At 37.7% G+C, this 26,995-nt stretch overlaps 1 protein-coding gene across 1 annotated transcript in view; it reads right to left on the reverse strand.

The window, feature by feature from the left end:
* PIK3C2G (phosphatidylinositol-4-phosphate 3-kinase catalytic subunit type 2 gamma) overlaps positions 1-26,995 on the reverse strand; it is a 289,697-nt gene that overhangs the window by 213,174 nt on the left and 49,528 nt on the right. Inside the window, exons 6-10 of the mRNA XM_036301543.1 lie at positions 25,391-25,493; positions 19,105-19,175; positions 17,587-17,650; positions 8,024-8,146; positions 3,237-3,270 (exon numbers count right to left, since the gene is read on the reverse strand). Of these exons, the coding sequence (XP_036157436.1) occupies positions 3,237-3,270; positions 8,024-8,146; positions 17,587-17,650; positions 19,105-19,175; positions 25,391-25,493 (395 nt within the window). The remainder of the gene's footprint in view (positions 1-3,236; positions 3,271-8,023; positions 8,147-17,586; positions 17,651-19,104; positions 19,176-25,390; positions 25,494-26,995) is intronic.

Below are 26,995 nucleotides of genomic sequence, written 5' to 3' on the forward strand. Positions count from 1 at the left end.
TCTGGTTTCCTCTCCCTCCTCCTTGATGAACAAAATAGGGACACTGTCCCCTTGCCTGGTGCGACAGAATCTAGAAGAGGGCAGGAGTCACATGGCTAGCTTGGTCAGGACCAAAGACGCTCAGTGGGGATCTGCCCCTGATCTCATCTGTCAGGCCTCCACCAGTCCTTGGATCAGGCCTTCTTAACTCTCACAGTCTCGTCCTGGTAGATGGGAGTATGGCAGGAAATCATGCAAAAAAAATCAGTCTGATCTCATCTAAATGTTTCCTTTTTCCATCTCGGGTCAGATAATAATATCGAAACGCTGCATTTTAGATGTTTCTTTTCTGCCAGCACCTGCTGAAGAAATGAGATGTAATTACAGCAGGGCCGGTGGAAGGAAGACAAAGGGCAGGACCGTTCTTAGTGGGAGGAGCAGGACATCTTGCCAGACACCGCCAGCACGTGTCCCTGAGGGACCTGAGTGCTCCTAAGCCTTCAGGTAGGCGACGCTGCCAAAATCGAGGGAGAGGCGGAGCCAACCTTCTTAGGGGAACTGGTGCAGCACGATGTAGTTAGTGGATGAGGTTGATGTGGCAGATGAAGACACTGTAACCATCCTCCTGCGGCTCATGACCCCTTGTGGGGTGGTAGGGGGGGGGGGGGCGTGGCGGGGATGTAGTTCCGAAATTCAGTCCCGATCTGGGCGCCTCTTGGTACCACGGCACAGCCTCCAGCTTCCATTCAGACCCGGGACGGTGGCATCGAGACGGGTGCTTCCCTCCACCGCCTGGCAGGTGTTTGCTGATGATGTGGTTGGTTTCTGTGGATCCCGACATGGAGGAAGGAATGATTTTATTAAACGTCAATCCCAAGTTTACAAGTTGGAGACTTGGTGGGTCAGAGTGCAGTCCTTTCCCAGGAAAGTGTCCAAGTGGTAGTGGGAATGCCTGATGGGGAAGATGGGCTGCGTGGCCTTGCTTTGCCGTGGTCCAGCCTGGATACCAGGTCTTATCCAGATTCCAGGGGTTGGGCAGGGATGGTGGTCAGCAAACACCCTTGTGGAGTGCAGTGTCCCAATGCACAGGCATTTGGATACTCAGAAGGGAGGTCAGCTTCAGCGTGGACTTCTTCCCGCATCCTGTCCCTCAGTAGCTCTGTCCATAACTAAACGTTTTATGTTGTTCAATAGGTGCTGTTACTCACTTGGTTATTTGTAATTTCATAGGAAATTTATTAGATGCCCACATTTTACTTATTTGCTGTAGTTTTAAAATTGTGCCCTTTATTGAAACACCCAGAGAGGACAAGCTCAGTGATAGAGCGCTAATTAAAATTCTCTGAGAAATCAGCAGTAGCAATTAACGAGACAGAGCAATACAGCAGCATAAAATAGTCCTAAAAGGAGCATCATCGCACTCAGGAGACCACCCAACAGGGATTCTAGTGAACAATAGGCAGTAGAGAATCACACATTCATAGAAACATCTTGTTTCCTGGTCCCCAGCTTGTACTGTTGGTACTCTGAAGCAGAAGCACAGACTTCTTGTTAATAACCCCCAAAGTTGTGCAAATGAACACACACACAAAACAGATCGTAAGGTGAGATCAGAGATCTCATGAACTCAAGACCCAGCATCTATTTTGGGGACTCATAATTATTTCAATAATTTCTCAAACTCCACTCTTTACTTTTTTGGGCATATATACAGACTTTGGTTATAATTTGCTTCTTCCAGGCAGTACAGAGATGTGTGTCTATGCATTATGCTTTACTCCCAAATGCATTTCATGAAGAATGCATTTCAAAGATCATTAGAAATGTATTAAGCACCAAAGTTACTGGGCTTGATGGTGAAAGATGGAGGAATGTTTATTGCCTCTGATTTTGCTTTGGAAAAAATGTTCTAGTATAACAAAATAAAGAAACAATGACAATACTTATGCAAATTAAACACATTAATTGGAATCTATGATGAGTTAGCATAGAATATAAGTCTCTGGGAGCATTCCTGGGCAATTTTATGGGATCTCACATTCCAGTCTCCGAGGAACATGAGTGAAGGGATTTTCTTCCAACATTCCTAATAGCGAGGAAGAAAGGACAAGCTCCATGTTGGCATACCCCAGGCTTGTTCACTCCTCATCCTATCACTTAGACTTTCTATTAATATTATTGTTCAGGAGGGCCCCCCCAATGCCTTCGCTCCCTCTGTGGTGTTATGGAGTTTTATGAATGCCTGGCACAGGAATTTTGCCACTAGCACAGGTCTTTTTCTCCCTGCCCTCTGTCATCCCATTTTCCTCCGATGTGAAGTGGCAGTTCTTCAAATATAATTGAATGTCTTCTTTTGAGTAGTGAGAATTAGAGTTGAAAGGATGTCACTTTGTACATAACTTTCTACTGACAATGATTAAGGGTATGGAGGACAGGTCACGGTTAATATTTGCATTTCACCATCACCTCTGAATCCTAAGGTGCTAGCTGAGCATATGTGAGTCAGTTTCCTTGTAGATACTGAGTGTTCATTTGCTAAATACTATCTGCCTGTGGGAACAAGAACAACCCTGGCCACATCCTGCACATTAAATACAATTACATCTTCAAAGCTTATAAGGAAAACTGAGGATCAAAGAGTTTAATTATCTAAGATCATAAAGTCAAAAAGTGGCAGAGCGGAAATGCAAAACCAGTTCTGCCTGATTCCAAACTCTTTCCTCTACTAGTATATTCTCTATTTTCTATGAAGGCAAAGTCCTCCTGTAGCTTGCAGTTCTATGGGCTTCTCAGACCCTCTGGGAACACTATATCACAGAACCAAATTCTCCGATTTTCATGATAGATTGGTCTTTCAAACAGAGCTTGATTTTAAATTTTAAATTAGTGAGTATGAAGAAAGACATCTGCTACTTTCCTGACATTCTTACATCAAAACAGAATTAGCTGAAGAACATTTTACAGTTTCTTAAAATGGTCATAAGGGTATTTTTCAGTATTCATTTCATTTTTATAGATCTCTTGTTTTTTCCTGTATTAAAAGAGTCAGGTTAAAAGTTTAGAGAGTGTGCATAGTTATTCACTCTCTGAATAATAGCTGCATCAATAAAAATAGTTTTAGCAATGCATTTTTCCCTCAGAAAAACATTCATGTGTGTTTGTGTTACTATAATATTTGGATGAAAAATTTTAAAACAATAATTTATTTTTGGTTCTATAACTTAAAAAAAGCGCATTTGGGTACATGCATGTTTTACCTTTTGCTGGAATCTCTGAATTTTGATGAAAACTCTAAAAAAGAAAAATAGGTGCAAAGCATACTTGTTATTCAGAAAACAAATTTACAAAACAGTTAAACTAATGATATCCAAAATCTAAACACTGAAATTTATCTGGAATGATAAAAAGACAAAGTGTTTCTTGGTGTCATATATAAGTGTTGCTTATTAAACAGGAAATCTAAATTATAATATTAATGAAAGCCTAAATCCTTGTAATGGACAATCTAGGTTACTTGAGTTTTTAAAGAGAAATTTCTAGAATAGGTTCAACCTTTTTAGTATGATTAGAACAGTTCTCCATTGCCTATGCTCAACTCCCCTCCACAACAGTGACTAATCTTTTGATATAAGTGCATTTCTAATTCTCTCTGTTTAGTGTATTCAATTCTCATTATTAACAGTCATTCAGATGCAAGTGTTGGGCTGCACCAAAAGAGGGCTGAATGGAAATGCACAAAATCATATAAATTCGCTATGTAGTTTCATTTCTTTCTTTTTTTTAGGATATTAAAAATTGATAGTAAAAAACGAGATCATATCTTTAAAAAAACTATCTGAAATTATTAAATTATTTATTTTGTTGTCATTTATGTTTACATTCATTATTATGGTGGTTTTGTTTATTTCTCTATTTATTGGTTTGTTATTTTTGTTGGAGGCCTAGATTATTTTAGTGGTTTATATTTTGTTGGTTATAACTTCATTATCATGAACTATATAAGGTGATTCACAGATTCACTGAAAATAAGGTTTCCAGTCCAAAAGCAAATTCAGTTTTTAATAAGGTCTATATTAAATGAAACTAAATTTTTAAAATGTTGCTTTGACAAGTTTGCTTTTAAGTAAATCCAATGAATGAAAAGCCTGATTTCTCAACCAAATAAATTAGGGAATAATTGTTTTCCTATATCAAGAAACTTGCTACAGGATTCCTATAGAGAGAAAACACTCCTATCATGTTTAAAATGTAATTAAATTTATGTACAACTCATTTAAAAGCATTAAACACATGAACCTTTTCAGAAGCATTTCTCTTGGGTAGAATATTTCATGTGAGCATAGTTCCAACCATTAGTCTTAACAATTCCACATAAGATCTTTATCCCGTTCCTGTGTGTGAGAGTATTGAAGATGTTAGCCTGACTTAACTAGAATTCAATTTATTCAGAAATAAAAACTTGTATTTTAAAATCACCATGACATCCACCTACAGAACAATGTGCAAGACCATATTTTTCACTTTATGGTTCATTTATTATATGAGCATTTTGTGAAAATATATTACGTGGGACCCTGGAATATAATTTTGACAGATGGAAAATTGTTTCCAGTGCTGAGTGGGAGCGTGAACTAGAGTACACCTGCCTTTGTGATATGATTCTTCATCCTGCCCAAACTCACATTTAATAAATACCTAATTACTTCCCTGAGTGACAGGAAAATAGTCTCTTGCAAGTTGACCAAAAAGTGTAGCCACAAGAAAAGAAAGCTTCTCAAGTTTGACTTAGTTGGCAGAACTCTCATCTGTGTCAGTATTTCCTTAATCTTGGCTCATGGTGGCTGGATAGACTGACTGCTTTGCATTGTAAACTGCAGTTGGTTAACACACACATTCTGTAAAACTGTGCTTACTATTTGTGCCAATATTCTTATGTAGGTGGGTTCATAGTTAAGGTAGAATGGGAAAAGAGATGAACAAAAAATCTGAATGAAGGTGATGTAGAATAAGGAGACTTTTAGAGTGTGCCTAAAGTAAGTAGAATCTGTTTATTGGGGGCATCAAACTGTTGATGTTGGTCAGTGACATATTTGAAATAAAACTGTTGTCAACTCTTTTCTTCATTACTATGCATGAGTAATAATATATAATTTAGTGCTCAAAAAGTACATAAGAAATGTGAAATGTGAATGAGCTTTCCTTGAGAATTATAGTTGTTTATAGTTTTCCTAGGAAATACTCAATTTTTCCTTGAAGGATAATTTTGGTTTCAGATATATTGAGAGTTTGATATTTCAGAGAAAATTGTCATTTGTAGTGTTTAGGAAGTTTCAGAAAATGAATGTTTTAAAGGTAAAGCTTTTTATCTAGTAATACTGTAACATCATTTGAAATGCTTCCTGCTAAAATTAGATTTTCCTCATTCTTTGACCAGTTGTTCGTTTCAGCTGATTTACTGAGAGCTGGACATCCAAATGGATGAACAGCCAAGTGGTCTTAACAGACGGGAAGACACGTGTTCACATTCATGCATCTGGCCTCCTCTGGCAGAGGCTCACGCTTGTCATGAGGCTGGCTGTACTCGATGGCCCTGAGGTAATGGGGACTTACGTGGTGCTTGTGTGAATGAACACCATCTCGGCCACATGGGGAAGATTCTCAAAAACTTCCACCAGCACCCTCCCTGCTACCTCCAGTAATAATAATGACTCTCATTCAAGACACTATCTTCTGGATGATTATTTTACATTAATTATTAACATTATTTCTAATACTTAGATAATATCATAACAAATTATTAACATTATTTTTAATATTCACAAGGACTCTATAAATTCTGTTTTAGTTTTCTGTTTTAGAGATGATTAAAACTAAACATCAGACAAATGAATGAATTTTCCACAGGATATTCAGCTACAAGGTGTTAGATCTTGAATTCAAGTCATGTTTGTATAACACTAAGATCTTTGTATTTGGTTATCCATTTTAGGTGTTCAAAATGTCCCCAATACATGATAGTTTAAGAGAAACTAATTGTTTGTTGAAAGTAAATTTTCACTACCTTGTTATCCTGATTCTTTGGCTATTATTGGAAACTTCTTTTAACATTATATAATTCCTAAGTTTTTAGTTTATCAAAGTATTTATTTTCAAAACATATTGGTGATAGGTTTTTCAAGATTATAGTATAATTTTCCCACTCTGACACAGAATAGAAAAATATGACCAGATTATATGTACTCACATCAGATTTCTTACCTTGCTATCATTTGTGAAAACCATGAATCTTAATATCTACACACAAACAATTTTGGAGACGAGGAAATACTCAATTTCTCCTTGAAGGATAATTTTGGCTTCATTTTCTTCTATAATTGGAAAGTGTAAGAGTAGATATTTCCAAACTAAGAAACATTTAAGGAAATAAGTGCATGTCTATCTGAGATATTGAAGTTTGGATTTATTGATTATAGTGTTTAAATTTTGATTTCTTCATTGCTTTGTGTTTTTAGTTTTTGAAAAACGTTTATCTTGGAAATCTTATGGTCATCATTTTTCGTGTACATGCATGCAAATAAGGTACGTAGATGTATATATTCATTACTACTAGCTAATCACAAAAATCTTCTAATTAAAATAAAACATAGAAAGTTCAACTTTAAGACATTACTGATATTTTTCACAGTTTACCTATTTGAAACAATAAGCACAATTATTTATATATATTAATAGAATTGCCCACTTTCTAAATCAATGTTTGAAATTTCAAGGCTGGCTTATTTAATGTAATACAATCCATGCTGCTCCTTCCCATGCAATTAAGGATGCAAGTACAGTGGGGCCTTGACTTACGAGTTTAATTCGTTCCGTGATGGAGCTTGTAACTCAAATTACTCGTATGTCAAATCAAAAAGTGAACGAGTGAGACACGTGATGCTGGGCTGATGTTGTGGCGTTCACTGTGACTTTCGCTGTGCCAACGAGCGGTGGGGTATCTGAAGCTGGCTCGTAACACGAATTTTAGCTCGCAACTCAAAGCAAAAATTCGGCCGAGAGATGGCTCATATCTCAAAAAACTCGTTAGTCGGGACACTTGTAAGTCAAGGCCCCACTGTAATCTTTCTCTTAAGAAGTTTCCTATACACTGGAATGTGTATAGAGGCCTGGGTTCAAATCCCTATTAATGATCTATACACAAGCTGTGTAGGCTTTTAATTTTAATAATGAAATGAGCATTAAAATACCTACTCTGCAGCATTGCTATGAGGAAGAACTGCAATAAAATAAAACCTAAGTTAAATAATATTTTAGAGAAACTATTTTATTATTGCAGTGTACTATCAGGGACTTGTTATTATTATTTTTATTATCATAATCATCACACTCAGCATTATCTTTCTGCTTAATCCCTTGATAAACTAATAATAAGATTGAATTCATCAAACCAGATTTCCTATTCTTTTTCTTGGGTAATAATCACACAGCAGATTTTTGAGCTTAAAAAAGGAAATCATGTAATATTAATTTTTTTAATTGAAAAAAGCCAGGAAATCATTGCAGGTTGTCGGATCATAGAAGCAATGTGCATTGCAAATTCAGCAAAACATGTCACAAAACTGACATCTTTTCTACATAAGTGCTTAACCATGCATTCATGGACACTCATGCCTGTATATACCTGTGCATGTGAGAGCCATTAACAGTCTGTACAAACACTGGCCTGTAAATATTATCACATAAGCATATTCATCTAGATCTAGATAGATTGTAGGATTGATTTCAGTCTCACTTGGAAGTTATATTGTTACTACAAACTTCAAAGGTGTAAGAGATTTCTTTTAATTTAATTAAATCCCTTTGTATAATAGAGTTTTTTTGATGGTTCCCAAATGATGGAAATATACTTGAGCGCGCACGCGCGCACACACACACACACACACACACACACACACACACACACGGTTAGTTAGTCCAGTCTTTCACTCTCCTTAATTATTGAACTCAGGTTTAAAATAATTGCTGTGTAATAGATGAATATATTTACCTCTGATTTTCTCTGAAGAATTAGATTTAGTTTATTTACGGCATCTGTAATTTGCTTGGTCTCCACACATCCCAGAACACTGCATATATTTTTAACTTCTTCAATAATACTTTCCACATTTTGCTGTAGGTGAAAAGAGTCGTATCTTATAGTTTATTGAAATTGAGAGGACACTGATTTATCTTTACACTACTTCTCTTTTCATGAAGAGGGCATAGAATAAAATACGGTTGCTCCTATGCACAGAGAAGATTTTCAAGACTGGTTATCCTATGGCCTGAGCTACAATTTTCATTGAGCAAATGCTCAAAAGTAGGACTATTAAGATTATATGTATCATCTCTAATTCTAGTTTAACATCTATATATATAAAAGGCTAAGCAACTGGCCGACTGGCCGACTGGCCAATAGGTATGATGTGCACTGACCACCAGGGGGCAGACACTCAACACAGAAGCTGATGAGTGACAGCAACTTTGCAGAGTGTCCTCTCACACTCCGGGACCCCGCAGGGGACGTTGGAGAGCCAGTTTTGGCCCGATCCTCACAGACCAGGCCAAGGGACCCCAACTGCTGGAGGGGCCCTGCTCACTCCACAGACGCCCTTCGAGCTGTGGCACCACCCCAGGTGTGGCTGGCCGGGGAGGGACCGTGGGAGGTTGGCTCCAGGGCATGTCCAGCCTGTCTTGCCCAGTCCTGCCCTGCTGGCCACCTTCTAATTAATTTCCTTTCAATGTGCACAAGTCTGTGCACCAGGCCTCTAGTTATCTTAAAGTTGGAGAGAGGGAGAGGGGGAGATGGCAAGGAGGAAGAGAAGAAGAGGAAGGGAGGGAGAGACAGAGTATGTTTGGTTTATGCAAAATCCTTTGAAAACAAGGCATCTGACAGCAGACCCATGAACAGTTTTGGAATGCATCTGTTTTGTAACCAGTGTACAGGAGGGCAAAATTATTAAAAATCATATTCAGTGTTCAGAACAAACTTGGGACAAAGAAGTTTGGTGCTGGATTGTTTGATAATCATCTATATAATAAAAGCCTAAGTGACCATTATGGTGGAATGACCAAAACGACTGGTCACTATGATGTGCACTGACCACCAGGGGGTAGATGCTCAATGCAGGAGCTGTCCCCTAGTGGTCAGTGCACTCCCACAGGGGCAGCGCTGCTTGCCCAGAAGCTGGGCTCAGGCTGGCAAGTGCAGCAGCAGTAGCGGGAGCCTCTCCTGCCTCCGCAGCAATGCTAAGGAGCAGTGAACCCAGAGGTAAGGAGCAGTGAGCAGGCGGGCGACAAGTAGCAAGGGTATCCGACTGCGAGAAGGGGTCCTGGACTGCAAGAGGGCACAGGCCAGGCTGAGGGGCCCCCCTGATTCCAGTGCACGAATTTCGTGCACCGGGCCTCTAGTTAGATTATACTATTCTTCAAACAATTGATGTTTCAAAAAATTACCAATGAAAAATATAGTCTACAGTAGTGACAAACTCTTTGTAAAATCAAAATTGCTGGCTGCACTAAAGACAGTTATACACAGATTTTTATGGTCACACTTCTAGGAGCCTTTCATTAGTCTTTTTATTTCTCATTTTTCACATGTTCTTAAATTAACTTTCATTTTTAAAAATCTGTTCTCTTTTGGTGTTATTCTTTTCTGTCTATTACCAGTAACAATGTTAAGAAATATTTTCTTCATTAATTCTGTGTTAATTCACCTTTCTCTCTACAGTATTTTTATGTACTCTGTCTATATCATTAATGATGGTGGCTTTTTAAAACATGTCAGCTTAGTCACCAGCATCACAGTAATTTCAATGGAGGATTAGGACAGTTTATTCAAAACAGGTGGGAAAATATTTTTCCTTTCTGTTTTCACGCAGATATATGGATTCCCAACTCCCTTAAAAGATTTTAACTCTGATAATTCTGGATCATTCCCTTATCAAAACATTATCAGTACATGTACACAAAATGGATATTATATTAAGAAATACCATTTTTGTTTATTTTGTGGAAAAACATTTTTTACATGTTGTCAGTCTCCCTTATATATGACTTTATAAACACTGAAAATGAATGACAGATAACAAGGAAGAATAGCTACTTAATACTGTGAAAGACACAATCAGAATTCCAAAAATGTTAACATATTCAATGAATGAGCTTAAAGTAAGAAGATGTGATTTAATTGGGATACATTTTGTTGTTCACAGATTAAGAAAATACAACCGCTCAATTATAACATGGGAAAGAATAACTTACGAGTAATTCACATGAAAAAAGCCAGCTGTTTTATTTATGTGTGACCTCACTATGAACCAGCATCTTGGCACAGCTGCCAGAGGATCCACTTCATTATTAACTTAGTCTTGCTTTGTGGGGAGAGGAAGAAAAAAAAAAGCAGTGTGCCTCTGAGGAAGAGGTAGATATGGCTGAGGATCATTTGCTAATGAGAGAATAATAGAAACAAAAACCTTTTGTTCCTGGAAGGGGTAGGAGACTGTCTTGATTCCTGGATCCTATATGGATACCAATCAGAGATCAGGTCCCACTGGAAGGAGGTGAGGAAAACTCTCCTATATAAGACTGCATATAAAAGGCACATGTGTGTGTGGTGGGGAGGAGGCAGGGATTCTCATAAAGTTCCAATTTTGAGGCTTAAGAATGCAGTCTGCCTAGGGTTGTGGTTGACCATTACAACAAAAAACTCCCTTTAACCTACTACAAAAAAAAGTGAGTCTGTTTTTAATAGCAATAAGCAAGAACAAAGTACGCTGGAAGAGAGACAAACATATTGAGGCTTAGGCAAACAGAGGCTGTTGAAAGCAAACTAATGTCACCCCCCAAAAATTAATTTTAAATAAATAATAATAACACATTTATGTTAACAATCCTATCTAATAAAAGAGAAACATGGTAATTAGCCATAACTTCGCTACCCTTCCCATTGGCTAATCAGGGCGATATGCAAATTAACTGCCAACCAAGGTGGCAGCCGGCAGCCAGGCTACTGTTCCGAACAGGAGGCTTGCTTGCTGCAGTGACGGAGGAAGCCAACATTCCCCGCCTGCCACTGCTGGGCTCTGAGCTTGCACTCTAAGAAACATTGTTACAAATATAGAAGCTAAACAAAACCCCAGAAACCTGCTTTCAGCCAGACGGGATCTCAGAGCTGGAGTCGCAACAAAGTTTCAAATACGGAAGGTAAACAAAGCACAGAAACCTGCTTTCAGCAGCCGAGGTCTCACAGCTAAAGCTGGCTCTCAGTTCCATAGAAGCTGACAGCCATAGAAGATAAATAAATCCAAGAATTAAAAAAAAAAAAGGAAAAAAGGAGAGGTTTGGAGCTTCAGTCACCCGCCAGCCTGAAAATGGCCCTCAGTCCTTCACCCAGACTGGCCAGGCACCCCAGTGGGGACCCCCACCCTGATCCAGGACACTCTTCAGGGCAAACCAGCCAGCCCCCACCCATGCACCAGGCCTCTATCCTATATAGTAAAAGGGTAAAATGCCTCCCAGCACTGGGATCAGTGGAGCAGTGAGGTCTCCTGGCCCCTGGAGCAGCGTGGCGGGGGCAGCGCCCAAACCCCCTGATCGCCCTGTGGCTCTGTGTGTGACGGGGGGCAGGAGGGGGGCAGGGGCACAACCTCCCTATCCGCCCTGCTCTGTTCATGAAAGGGGAAGGCACCCCAACCCCCTGATCGGCCCTGCTCTGTGTGTGACAGGGTACGGAGCCCCAACCCCCCCGCCCCCCATGGGATCTGCTCTGTGTGTGACGGGGTGGAGCCGCAACCTCTCCATCAGCCCTGCCCTGAGTGTGACAGGGGGAGTGCCCCAACCCCCTGATCAGCCCTGCTCTGTGGGTGACAGGGGGCGGCGCCGCAACCTCTCCATCAACCCTGCCTTGAGTGTGACAGATGGCGGTGCCCCAACCCCCTGATCGGCCAGCTCTGTATGTGACAGGGGTGGCACCACAACCCCCTGATCCACCCTGCTCTGTGCATGACAGGGGGTGGTGCCGCAACCTCCCCATCGACCCTGCCTTGAGTGTGACAGGCGGCGGCGCCCCAACCCCCCAATCGGCCCTACCCTGAGCGTGACTGAGGGTGGCATCGCAACCTCCTGATCTGCCCTGCTCTGTGCATGACAGGGGGCGGCGCCCCAACTCCCCAATCAGCCCTGCTCTGAGCCCAACCAGGAGCTGCGGGTCAGGAACCTAGGGATTGGGCCTGCCCTCTGCCACCTGGGAGTGGGCCTAAGTCAGTAGGTCGTTATCTCCGGAGGGGTCCCAGACTGTGAGAGGACACAAGTGGGGTTGAGGGATACCCCCCCCCCCGCCAATGCACAAATTTTTGTGCACCGAGCCTCTAGTTTAATATAATAATAGAGGAATATGCAAATTAGTCGGGGCGCCATAACATCATGACCGATCTACAAGCGGCAGCGGGCAGCGGGCAGAGAGCTAGAGGAGGGCAGGGCAATGGGTGGAGAGCTACAGGAGGGTGGCGGGGCAACAAGCTATGAGCTGTGGAGAGCTACCAGATGCTGTGGGCGGGGTGGCCAGCTGAGGCAAGCAGCAGCGAGCTACTTGCCCATGGATTCATGCGCAGGGCTACAAGTAACATAAATAATAGAATATATAAATAGATTGAGGTTCACTTCTCTTGTTGAATACTACTATACAGCAATGAAAATAAACAAATCAAACCATATGGAACAAGGCGGATAAATCTCAAAAACAATATTGAGTGAAAAGATACATAGCTCAAAAAGTGTATATAGTTTGACTCCATTTAGGTAGACATTGAAAGGAAACTCAAAACCTTATATTGCTAATGGATGTACACTTTGGTGGTGAAGTGGTAATTAAAAGCTACAGAATACTTTTCATGAAAGGGCAACTCTTATGCAGAGAAAAAGAGATACGAAATGGCACTCAGGCAGATCCTATGACACTGGCAATATTTTGTTCCTAAACTTTTTTTTAAGATATGTTTTTATTGATTTCAGAGAGAGGAAGGGTAAGGAGAGAGAAATAGAAATGTCAATGATGAGAGAGAATCATTGATCAGTTGCCTCCAGCATGCCCCTCATTGGGGATAGAGCCCACAACCCAGGCATGTGCCCTGGCTGGAAATCAAACCATGACCTCCCGGTTCATAGGTCAATTTTCAACCACTGAGCCACACTGGCCAGCTGTTCCTAAACTCAACGTTTAATAGAAGTGCCTGCTCTATTCTTCTTCGTTAGTCTGTATACATCTTATTATATGTCCTCTCTGTAGTACATAATTCACTGCACAAATTTCAAATCAAATGTCAGATCATGTAATTTCTTTGACAAAATCCTTCAATGCTCTCTTTCTCACTAAGAATACAAATTATGTTGGCTAGTGATTACTTTTCTTGTTGAAGATTTACTTTCAATTTTTCATTTTTTGTTTTTCTTCAAGTCTGGAATGTTCAATGCATAAGAGGTTGGACTTTCAGTAGTTTCAATCTGCCCTTCGTTTCTACTAAGATCGGTTCCAATCCTGCAAATGTGTTTTATGTTTCTTTTGACTTTACCTTTTCCTCTTGTTGACTTCTCCTTTTGCAATGCTACAACCTGCCCTAGTTACCTATTTATTTTATCCTATTTTTAAATGATCTCTTTTTTTGCTTCATTTTCACATTTTCTTATATTCTATGCAAATACAAATGAGTTTTGCAACATTTTTCTTTTGAATCCTCTACAAAGGATACAGTCCTCTACAAAGTGTTAAAAGTAATAAGGGGCATGTAAGAGGCAGCTCATCCATGATTCTCTCTCATCATTGATGTTTCTATCTCTTTCTCTCTCTCTCTCCCTTTCCCTTCCTCTCTGAAATCAATAAAAATATATATTAAAAAAATTGTAACTCTAATAGCAATAAACTAACACTTGTACTTACCTTTCCTTGAATACTTTTTAAAAAAATATATTTTATTGATTTTACAGAGAGGAAGGGAGAGGAATAGAGAGCTAGAAACATCGATGAGAGAGAAACATCGATCAGCTGCCTCCTGCACACCTCCTACTGGGGATGTGCCTGCAACCAAGGACATGCCCTTGACCGGAATCAAACCTGGGACCCTTCAGTCCGCAGGCCGACGCTCTATCCACTGAGCCAAACCAGTTAGGGCTGAATACTTTTTATATTCCAGATACTATATTGTATTAAGCATATTACACCCATGGTTTCATTAACTTTATAAATATCATCATATTACATTTTATTATATGAACTTTAGTGATGAATATAATATGAACTCTAGGAAGGTTAAATAAAAACTTCCAGAGTGGGCAGAGGGTTGGCATATACATCTATCTGACTTTGGAATCTCTGCTCCTAAATTCAGTCTTTTGCAGTCACTCTGTTTAAATTCTGTGTCAAACTGGATCTTTTAAATATCAAACAACAGATCTGCTTGTTACTATAAGAGTTTCCATTTTGAAAATGCTAAATATATAAAATCCTTATGCACCCCCTTTCTTTCTACTTCTATATGGAATTTTTAGCCTCTATCTAGTGGCTGAATACAGTTGGATTTAGGCCCTGGGAAAGGGAAAAGTGTGAGCTAAGTAATATTCTGCCATCCTCACGACCATATATTCTTCCGGTTATTTATCTACTTGGTAAAATCTCTGAGTCCCGGGCTAGATGGTAAGGGGTTTTAGTTCGTTTTAGACCAGGTAGATGTTTGATGAAGCCAAGTCACATTTTGAAGCATGAATATATCTTTCTCAATACATATCCCTCTAGTTTACAATTAGTTCACAAGATACTAGATTCTAGTAAAAGTTTGTCATCAGTAATAGGAATTGCTGACTTTCTCTAAAAATCCTAGTTGACATTTTAATAAAAAATGTTAGAGACCACATATTCGATTCTACTAGGAAGAAGCAACTTTGCATCAGAGGCTAATTCTTTCACCCAGATTGAAGTCTGGCTTTCCACTGCTTTGCTCTGTATAAATACCTGTTTATGTATGTTATTTATGTGAGTCTACTGTCTCTCCAAATAAAACCTCAGCAATTTCAGAGCATGGTTCTGACTTCCGTTTCTCTTCATCCTAGTGACTAAATAGTTTAGTGGTTTGCATTAAACAATAGGTTAGGGAAAAGTTCTTTCAAAATGCCCAATCTGAAATAAGCCAAGTTCAAAATACATTAATTAACTGCATAGCTGGTTTGGCTAAGTGGATAGCGTGTCAGCCCGCAGACTGAAGGGTCCTGGGTTTGATTCTGGTCAAGAGTACATACTCATTTGCAGGCTCGATGCATGCAGAAGTAAACAATCAATGTGTCTCTCTCACATCATGTTTCCCTCTCTCTGTCTTTCCCCCTCCCCTTCAATCTCAATAAAAATCAATTGAAAAGTATCCTCAGATGAGGATTAACAACAACAACAACAACAACAAAACAACACTAAAAAATGTTAACTAACCATTGCTAAAGAAAGAAAATATTTGGAAACTTAAAATATCTACATATTGATATTAAGTAATATATACTCAGCTTGTATATTTTTTAATTTTTCAAATTATGTGTAATAAGCTAAGTTTGGGAAATATAAAAACACGTTCTTTTTCAACTCAATACTGTTTTTGACATTGATGAAATGCTCCTTAATTCACTTGTCAAATAAATGGAAAGTGCAAAATTGTGAATTGATAATATCACAGTCTATCTTCACTTCTCAGATATTTACTATTGATTCTGCTTTAGAATTTCATTAAAAAGCTCATTGTTTCACATAGAGTTCATCTGGAAAATCTCAGACACTGTGGCCTACTTATAAAATAATTCAGATGTGGATGATAACTATTTGCCAGTAATAATATAAAGACACCACTTCTTTAATGTTTTGCCAAGTTTTAAGTCATATTTTAAAAATTTACAATGGTCAATGGTTTCTCTAAAAGTGGAAATATATTGGGTTCTTCATATATCAGTAATATGATCAAACTTCTGTATTTGGAAAATAAGAACTGTTAACAGATTCTTAATAATTCATGTACGTATGGGTTTGTGTGTGTGTATGTAAAAAGACATCTATGATGCATGAATAGCACAGAGACATTTGACATTTTGAACATTAAAATTCATCTCTAAGTATTTTATCATAACCTCAAAAGTCGATTAACATGTAGTCAAGATACATAAATGATCTGGGAATAAACTCATAATCTGTTCTGGGTACATGGTAAATTTCAAATTCTACTCTATCACAAAGATGAAGAATGGCTATATCAAAGGTGAAGAAGAAAGCTGAAAGAAGTACTAATTATGACACATTTATGAGACTTAAAACAATCTAATTTTGAATTATTCTCATATTCCACATTTTAAATTTCCAGATTCAGGCCAGGCTCAAGAAAGAAAAATGGAATTAGAGTGAGGGGATTATTCTTGGGGAAGGAATATCTGCTATGTATTTCTCATCACCATATCTTTAAATACCTATGTGAAATTCACACTTGAATTTGGTATCTATATCAAGAAATATAATTTATTATTTTTATAAACATTTACTGTACATTAATATAAGAAGTAGTTACTTCTTATATATCAGGAGTCAAATTATTTAATGAAAAAAGTAGCCCTCACTTGTTTTAAAAACATCCTCTTATATAATTTTTTTGTAATAATAGAATGTTTTATCTGTGGAAGGTTAACCTTCCTTAGAAGAACAAGCTATAAGAAATGATCTGCCTAATGGTGATTACAAGTTGGCTCAGTTCATGACCAAATCTCAGTAGTCTTGTACTGAATCCATCAATTTCCCATGCCAAGCTAACTTTTCTCCTCACTATTTTAGTGAATTGATCTCCTCATGCAGTCAGTTAACAGCCAGGAATCTGGAGGTATTTTAGACAACCTGTTATTTTGTTACTCATAGTCTTTCATGTAAATTACACATTTTCACCTGTTATGAATCTGTTCCCTCCTATCCATCCTTATAGTGGAGCTTTTGTCAATGCCCTCATCATCTGGTCTAATTAAATGCCCCTCTAATCACTCATTTGTCATTCCATGCCCTCACCTGATAAATTAGAAAATACTTAACTTGTCAAAAATGTCCTTAAGATCCTATATAATTTGGCCCTTATTTGCCCCTTTCATCTGGTCTCTTTCCAGGCTATCACCCTAAAACCTAATTGTAACCATTGCAAGTTTCATACAGTTTCCTAAGCACACCAGGCTTTTGTTCATGTTCTTCTTTGCTGAAAGTTATGCCTACTTCCTACCTTCCTTCACTATGCTCTTTCTTTGACTCATTTTTCAACATTTAGATCAAATAAGTAAAATTGATAAACCCCTTTCATGTGTCCTGTATACACATAGGTCATTCATGGGACCAATAATATTTCATTACACACATCTATTTACTTGTCTGTTTTATCATGATAGAATGGAAGCCATTCAAGTGTAGATACTCCGTTTTATTCATCTTCATATCTTAAGAAACTTGCAAAGTTTTAGAAAAAGGGTAGATGCTTAATAAATGCTTATTGAATTGATAGATAAATTAACAAAAGTTGATACCTGGGTTTTCAATGGGTATTTCAGGTGGGAGTCATATTTTTTGATTATTGTTGAGAGGCACTGTCTGGAAAGAAAAAAAAAACTTTGCTTAAAACTGGGTGGGAAACTATATTAACTTTAGCACATTTATCACGAGTTCTCTTGATTCTATAGCAAACTAGCTTTTAAAAGGATAACTGCAGATCACTCTGTAGCCCACACCAAGTGACCCCAGGATGCAGCAATGGCTGACCTTGGCCTGCACCACAGCTCCACTTCAGAGGCCCCAGAACCAATACACCCGGTGGCCAGCTTCTGGCCATACCTGAGTACTACCCAACTACCTCAATGAATGACACACCCATAGGGCAGACTGGGCAGGTCCCAGAGCACTGTTAAAGTGAATCCTGCTCTGTAGGGTCAACCCCTGCACAACAGCTCCTTCACTGTAGTCAAGGCCAGTGGGTCAGTCCCTTCCATTGACCTGTCAACAGCAATCAAGACTCAACTCCATCAGAAGGGACACACTCAGCCCAGGTGACCACAGAGACTGTGCCATGGGCTTCACAGGACACCTGTGGGAAGTCCTCTATAATCCTACTCATTCTATATAATCATATGGTGATAGGCTGGATATTTTGGCAGAAAAAGGAGAGGCACCCATGGAAAGACAGAATAGTTTAATAAAAGAATATGGCCTTTGAAAATTTCAGACAGTATTGATTTCAGCCCTGCCACTAACAAAATAAGTGATTTTAGGCCTGTTAAGTTATTTAATCAAATTCCTGAACTGCAGAATCACACGAGAGAATGTGTGCAAAACGGATAAGAATGCCATGGAGTGATAGTTACTAAAATCAGTTTTAACTCATCTTATTTTTACAGCAGGCTTTTCTTTAGAGATTTAAGGACTATACCTCCCACACTCCATTATCTGCTCATTCAACTTAGAAAAGCATTCATTCCAGATAAACTCATGCTGTACCACTGGCATCTTCTCCAAAGTTAGCTTCTGAGTTAGGTCTAATTTTTCAAATAATACATGCATACATTAAAATATTGGAATCAATTAAGACATGTTCATTCGTTACCACTTGAGTTTTCCAATTTGAATCCACATTCCTTTGTGACATACTATGTATTTTCAGAGATTTCCAGAAAGGGATTTAAAGCAGGAGATGGTGACTTTCAAAGTATGGCAATGCCATTATACAGAGATTTGTGAAACGTGCAAACTCAAATTCACAAGATGAATGTGAAAAAAATCATTGAAAATGTAATAAGTGGTAGCAGAGATATTTTAAAAATGAATGTTGGATTGTTCCGGAAGGTGTTAGAAGCTCTTCAAATGTATCTGAATAGCTGTGAGGAATAGCTAATTATTAACAGAATTTGCCAAAAGGAGGTATCTATTAAAAGTACAATGCTTCTGAGGTACTAGTGAAAGAATGGTTTTTACAATCCCCTGAGAAACATTGTGATTTGGCACTTGAGGACTCAGTCAGAAGATAGTCTTGGAACAGCAATAAAATGTCTTACCTGGATATTTTCCAAATGTGCATAAATTCAAGAAGTTGGTTCAGAAAAAATGGACTGTGGTCATCTTCATGCTGTAGGCAGCAGAATATATTAATATTTATAGAGTGAATAGGAATGAGTACCAGATAAAAATAGCCCTGTAACTTCCTGCTGTCATTTAATTCACCTCTTTGATAACCCTCATTCATCATCTTAATACTTTGTTTTAAAGACCTTACAAGACTGTCCTTAACTGTATAAGCATTCTTTAAAAAGTAAAACAGAGAGCCTGCTTTAGTTGGAGAGAAACCTCAAGGACAATTGAAGGACATCCCAATATCCCCAAGGCCAAACATTAATTTATCCTGCATGGAAGGCAGCTTTTAGACACCTCGCACACACTTGCGCATCTTCTTTGCATTTAGGCCACAGATGCCATGGAGGTGTAAGACCCGACGGCTTGCCAGATTGGCCACAGACACAGAATGAACACCTCCATTTTCAGCTTTACCACATCTTGCTGCCAAACAGTAGTTGAGAACATTGCATTTCATGAACATTTAATTGTGTAAATGATTTAAAACTGCCGATAGATATAAATGCCAGGAGTTATCAGGTGTCATTATGATCATTCCCCTGAGATGAGCAGGAACTACTCATGTAAAATATCAGTCCTATGATCCATGTGCCTGTGCTCCCATGTTCACACCAGAACTCCTTGAGCGCTTCTCTACAAGGGTGTTCGTGAAAATCCTACGCAAGTCTGCAGAGAATGCAATATATGCCATCAATTACACTATTTCACCACACGGTGGCGTTAAGTTTGGGAGCTGAGTGAGTTCCCTAATGTTGGGGTGCATGTAGTCTTGTATGTCAGTACACACACAATCTATTTTAAAAACTGCCAATCGGAGCTTTTGACAGAAGGAAAACCTTTATATGGCTTAAGGTTAAAGGTAAATTAATTTTTATATAGGGTTGTTTTAGGAGGAAGAAGGAAGCTAAGTTACATGGATAGAATCAGTTTATCACTATAATAAATACGTTGAGTTCATGCTATTAAAAAAACACTTTTTAAAAATGCTAAGGAAATTGAAAACATGAGGTTTACTTTCTATAAATTTACATCTAGAGTCAGTGGGATGAGTACATTTGAAAGTGTGATAATGTAAATGATATTTTTTTTCTGCAATAGCAAAATCGAAACTTCATATATGGAAAGGACAGTGATAGGAGAGGCAAAATAAAAAGTTAAAACTGGAGCCAAGAAAGAGAGAGTGAGATCTGAACCGTAATATTTGACACTTGAATTCTTTCAGAAGTTAAAATCAAAACAAGCATATAAGTAACATGATTTATTTGCATCTTTCTGTATAGCATACTATTTATTTTATAACGACTTAACTAGGCTTCCAGAGATGATTGTGTGTGTGTGTGTGTGTGTGTGTGTGTGTGTGTGTGTGTGTGTAAGGTGACCTTTGTGATACTGTAATTTACAAGAGAAACGTTTTATTTAAAGCATCTCGAAAAGTTGGAGGAAAATTTAAGCAGTTGTCCATGGAATATATGATGTACTTTACTCCAAAACTGAAGGCCATACCTTCATCTTAAGGGGAGAGCTAAAGCAATTTTTTTTTTTTAAATATATTTTATTGATTTTTTACAGAGAGGAAAGGAGAGAGATAGAGAGTTAGAAACATCGATGAGAGAGAAACATCGATCAGCTGCCTCCTGCACATCTCCTACTGGGGATGTGCCCGCAACCCAGGTACATGCCCCCGACCGGAATCGAACCTGGGACCTTTCAGTCCGCAGGCCGACGCTCTATCCACTGAGCCAAACCGGTTTTGGCCTAAAGCAATTTTTAACACAAAAATCTTTTGCTGTAAATGCTATGTGAATATTTCCTTGAGCTAGAAAGAGATCTTGAATTTATGATTAATATCTACTATGCCGGTAATACTTTTGATCAAATTTAAGAGAGATAGAGGTAGAACAAATTTTTTTTTTAGAAAAGTCCCAATCATTCACATTACATCAATATGAGGATTTTGCCAGTTGAAAATCTAGAATGATTTTTAAAGAATGTCAACTTGTTTTATGAATACTCTAGTGGAAGAAGAATTAAATTCCCTAATTTATTATAGCACAAGCAAGTTTAAAATAAGAAAGGAATCTGATATTACCTGAGCTTTGTAATGCCTTTTAGAATTCTAAAATATCTACTGAAAGGCAATGATATCTATATTTAATAGAATAATAATACTGATTATATTCTTAATATAATATAAAAATATTATCAAGTCAAGTTTATGTTGTTTTACTAGAAAGAAAATATAATTGTTTATAATTTTTCTCACACCTAAATTTATGAAAATCACATAAAATTTTGAAAGCACTTTAAAAATAGAATAATGAAAGAACATTCATTATCTCCTTATCATATAGATTTTAATAGAAAAAGATTAAAATAACATATAGCCTAACACCCTAATTTTATGACATCAACAACTAATATTTATATAGTCCTGACTTAGTGCAGGAACTGATTTAAGCTTTTTATTTATGTTTCCTAATTGAGTTCCTGTAGTAACCATATTAGGTAAGTACTATTATTATCCACACTTTTAAATGAGACAATTCAGGTGCAGAGAACTTAATGATCTGTCCAGGAGCAGAGATTTTAATCTGGCAATATGAATCCAGAATCTCTGCTTTTAAACAAGATGCCAAGTTAATAAATTTAATACTCCTTATATCTTGTAAAAGCTAAACCTATATGCTCTAGAATGTATAAATAAAAATAATTATCAGCACTACTCCTTTATTTTCATTTGTATAAAGGGTTCCTACTCAAGACGCTAAAAGCACTGATATCTTTTCTTTCAAAGTGCATATTTCTATCAGAATTTTTATATATATTTCTTTATTGTCTGTCTTCTTTACTAGAATGTTAACTCAACATTCTAGAATGAGTACTGAAATGTAGATGCTCAATTATTATTTGTTTGATGAACAAATGAGTAACGGTCAGTGCATACATGTGTTGTAAGACATAATTCCAAATTTTAAGGCATTCCACTAAACTGTTTCTTCACTATATAAGATCTTTAGAGGCAAATACCATATATATAGCATGCAAAAAACATTCAATAAATATTTATTAAATTAACAAATTGTAAGGTTTATACATATAGTATACTTAGCATAGTACCTGGAAGTAAACCCTTATCTACACTAATAAAAGACAAACATGCAAATTGACCATACCTTTGCTATACCTTAAGCCACGCCCACCAGCCAATCAGAGCTACTATATGCAAATTAACCCAACCAAGATGGCAGCCGGCAGCCACGGAGCTGGAGCAAGCAGGAGGCTTGGTTGCTCCAGTGATGGAGGAAGCCAAGCTTCCCACCTGCTGTGGCCGGCTCTGAACTCCACTCAAGGCAACAAAGTTTCAATTATAGAAGATAAATAAACCCCAGATACCTACTTTCAGCCGGCTGTGGCCACGGAGCTGGAGTGAGCAGGAGGCTTGGGTTGCCCCTGGCATTGGAGGAAGCCAAGCTTCCCGTCCACCCTGGCCAACTCTGAGCTCCACTAAAGGCTACAAAGTTTTAATTATAGAAGGTAAATAAATCCCAGAATTAAAAAAAAGAAAAAAAGGAAAAAAGGAGAGGCTGGGAGCGGGCTTAAGCCAGCAGGTGGACATCCTCCGAGGGGTCCCAGACTGCAAGAGGGCATAGGCCGGGCTGAGGGACCCCCCTGAGTGCACAAATTTTTGTGCACCAGGCCTCTAGTAGATTTTAATAAAATGTAATGTCTTCTCTCTTGGAATGTGATGTTAAAAATATCCTGGAAGAGCCAGAATTTGGGGAGATGGAAACATGGAATGCCTTTTTTCATAGTCTATGTGGAGGCTGCCATTGCTCTTAATTAAGAGTCAAAGCCAGTTGAATGCCCTGGATACTAAGCCCTCTTGTTGGTTTTGACCACTACTCTCCTCATTAGTACAGGGCCTACTCCACAGAAGTTACACAGTACATATGAGTGAGTGGTGAATATACAGATACCTGTGCCATCAAGCATATTATCAATTTTTAAATAACAGTGTCACTGCTATGAAAGGTTGTGGATGACAAAAAGCATTTATACTCTTTACGTATAAGTTGTTGAATTAGTTAAGTATGAGTTGGCGATATTCATTGTGGGAAGTAATGATTCATAAGTTGAACCTTGAGGCATAAAAAAAAGAACCATGTAACTTAATTCCTGCTATGGTCCAAATGATAGCTTGAAGAGCAGACATGTCTTGACAACTATAATTTAAATCCGGAAATGACTATACACTTATCTCTGGATATGATAACAATGCTGATGACAATAACTCAAAGATGCTATATTGGCTGTCATTAAGATATAGTGAGCTCTATGACCAGACTAGCTCTGCTGTAAGACATTGAGCCATTCAATAATCTTTTAAAGTACTTCTATTTATATAAAAAGGAAAATAATAGTAACTATTACTTTTTTCTCTTTAGTATTGTGAATTAATACATGTAAAACACTTAATATAATTATCACTGAACACCTATTATGCTCAATACATTGGGGCATGTGTATAGAGTTGTGGAAAACAAAATAAAACATAGAAAATATATAAAGCTAGAATTCTTTTCCATTGTTCTGAAACTCACAGCTAAAACTCTTGAGTATGTTAAGTTGCTAGCATAAGGTATGGGCTATGAAGACTCATTGACTGGGTTCCTATCCATGCTCTTTTGCTCACCAGCTCCATGAATATGATCTGGGAAAAATCACCAAGCTCCCTGCGATTGATTCCTTATTTATTTATTTTTTTAATATATTTTATTGATTTTTTACAGAGAGGAAGGGAGAGAGATAGAGAGTTAGAAACATTGATGAGAGAGAAACATCAACCAGCTGCCTCCTGCACATCTCCCACTGGGGATGTGCCCGCAAGCAAGGTACATGCCCTTGACCAGAATCGAACCCGGGACCCTTCAGTCCGCAGGCCGACGCTCTATCCACTGAGCCAAACTGGTTTTGGCTGATTCCTTATTTTTAATAGTATTTACCATATAGAATTACCATAAACACTCAATGTAATAGAAATGTTCAATCCCCAGACATAAAATATATGGAGTTATAGGGATTTAAGAATAAACCTCAATTTACATGTAACTGAAATGTTACTGATATGTGAACTTATACGAATGAGATACCTTCTTTTCTTTTTTCTTTTTTGTTTTTTAGCAACATGCAACTTCTAAACAAGAGTAGAAGGTAAAAATCATAGATTTTCTGTCTTCGTGTTGAAATGAAACATGATGATTTCAGCTTCTTTGTCAACACTGAGGACAATGTGAAGACTTTTAGGCTTATTAATATTGAGGATATTAGCTGTACTTTATAATGTTCCTTTGTGGAGATTTCAGATGCATAGCCCTGGAGCTGTCAACACTGGCTGAGTTAGGTAACCAGTTCCAAAAGATATTTCTAAACAACTCTCTTTTGGCCTCATTACGTTATATTCCACATAGATACATTGCAACCTAATGTACCATCTGACACTTTTTATGATGAAACACCTCCAACTAGGAAAAAAAAAAAGAGCTATGCACTGGAAATCTGTTATCTGATGTAAATGACAGGGTGCTGGGATTTTTGCTTAAAGCAGGTAATTGGAATATTCTACAGATAAAAACTGCCAACATATCAAAGTTCACTGCATACTGTGCAATTTGGGTTTGAAGTAACTCAAGACATCACACAGGGAATAAAATTCATATCTAACAGCATGAAACTGTGTCATTAAAGCACGGTAATTCCTTTCTAGGTAGTTTTAATATTAATATTCATAATTATTATATTAATATGCCTTGATTTAAACTGTGTTGACTCAGACATAAACAGTTTTCAAATAAAAAGAGTTGTTTTTCTTCTCTCCCTTTAATGATTTCCTTTTCACATTTTCTATTACATTCACTTTCTAGTGGCTTCATTGATGGTTTGAATATGATCACCTTAACAAGTTTCTTATAAATTTTTCCAATACATCTATTATTTTACTAAGGTTGCAATAAAATGTTCATGTAATTGCTTCACTTCAAATTGTCAACAAGCATATAGATAAATAACTAATTGTATTTTAATAAATTGACTCAAATGAACATATATTAATTACATTATATAACTAGAAATTGGTAACAATCCATAAAGATGGGAATATTGTCCTTAAAATGATCAGTTTGAAAATTAAAACCAATATTCAGAAGGTCTTACCTTTCGAGATAACTTTCCTGGAGCTTCTCTATTTTTCTGCAGATTAAGTTGAATAACGGATTTATCTTTCTGAAATATCTTATGGCTCCCCAAAGAGTAATCACTGAAGAACAAAAAATGAGCAGTCATTTCCTCCCGTAATATCCACAAGTGTTTGTTTTATTCTCTGATTTCATTTCTTTATAATTTTGGAACTAAGTCTGGTAAAAGTTTTACATAATATCCCTAGTTTTTTATATGTTTGATATTTATTTTTAAATGACAAGATGTTATAATTATCTCCAAATGCATTATGCTAGAAAATGATTAGATGCTTTAAGAGTGGGCATAGAAATTATAATACAGAATATTTTACAAATTCAAAGTTGGTTTTGCCCAGCCATCTCAACACTAAGGACAGCATGCTTCCAGAGGGTCCAGTGGATACCACAAAGTGTATGTGGGGACCACCTAAGCAAAGAAGCAGAGTGGTGAGGTGAAAATGTCATGGGCTTTAGAGACAGCTCCATAACTGATGAAGGTCAATTAAACTACCTGAAATTCAATGTTTTCTTTTTTAGAGTTGGGATATTAATGTCTACATCAAAGGATTGACAAGCAGATTAAACAACAACAAAAAGATCCATTCATAGTTCAGAAATTTCTGAACTATGTAATATGTTTTCTCCCTTCCCTCCCTTCCTCCCTCCCTCCCTCCCTCCCTCTCTCCCTTCCTCCCTCCCTCCCTCCCTCCCTCCCTCCCTCCCTCCCTCCCTCCCTCCCTTCCTCCCTTCCTTCCTTCCTTTTTCTTTCTTTCTTTCTTTCTTTCTTTCTTTCTTTCTTTCTTTCTTTCTTTCTTTCTTTCTTTTTCTTTCTTTCTTTCTTTCTTCTTTCTCTTTCTTGATGCTTGCTTGATTTTTCCTTCTGTGTGTAAATATTTATTGTTTAGAATGTAAATCTGATTCCTTTTCAGTGAAGGGCTTTTACTATATGATCTCTTATACAGCTTTGAATTTCTATATCTCCAGTGACTCTGAGTCATTAAAAAGGGTACATTGTGCTAATGTAGTTTGCTTAAGAATCTTGGTCAAATATATGAAGGATTTCAGGAGAAACAAATCTAATATTAAAAATCTGGGGCACTTAAGGTGATATATTCATTTATTTTGAAAATTTACTAAATATTTGGGACCACCTATTTCCAACAATGTCAGACAAATGAAACATTATTATGTTGATATGTATTAAATTCTCTGTGTTTTTATTTTTACAATGACTACATTTTTAAGAAAACCCAACAACCTATCCACTCACCCAAATGGTGAAAGTATACATAACATGTTCCATGCCCCATTACCATTTCTCCTTTAGTCTAAAGTAGATTTCTGTCCCAGTCTATCATCGTGCTCTTATCTTGTTCCTTCAGTTATTTCTACTCTTAATCTAGACATACAGCAAGGCCTGTGTATTCCCTGAGTTCCCGGAATCATTCACTCCTGGATTTCTCCTCACAGAAGTTCTGCCCCAATGGTCATTTTCATATTCTATCACATATAATCAACAACCTCTCCTTTTACCCCCGAGCCCCAACACCACCTTAACTCCTTCCTCCCTTAGATTTCTGTT

Source organism: Myotis myotis, unplaced genomic scaffold, assembly GCF_014108235.1.
Source record: "Myotis myotis isolate mMyoMyo1 unplaced genomic scaffold, mMyoMyo1.p scaffold_m19_p_3, whole genome shotgun sequence".
In the NCBI taxonomy this organism is placed as follows: Eukaryota; Metazoa; Chordata; class Mammalia; order Chiroptera; family Vespertilionidae; genus Myotis; species Myotis myotis.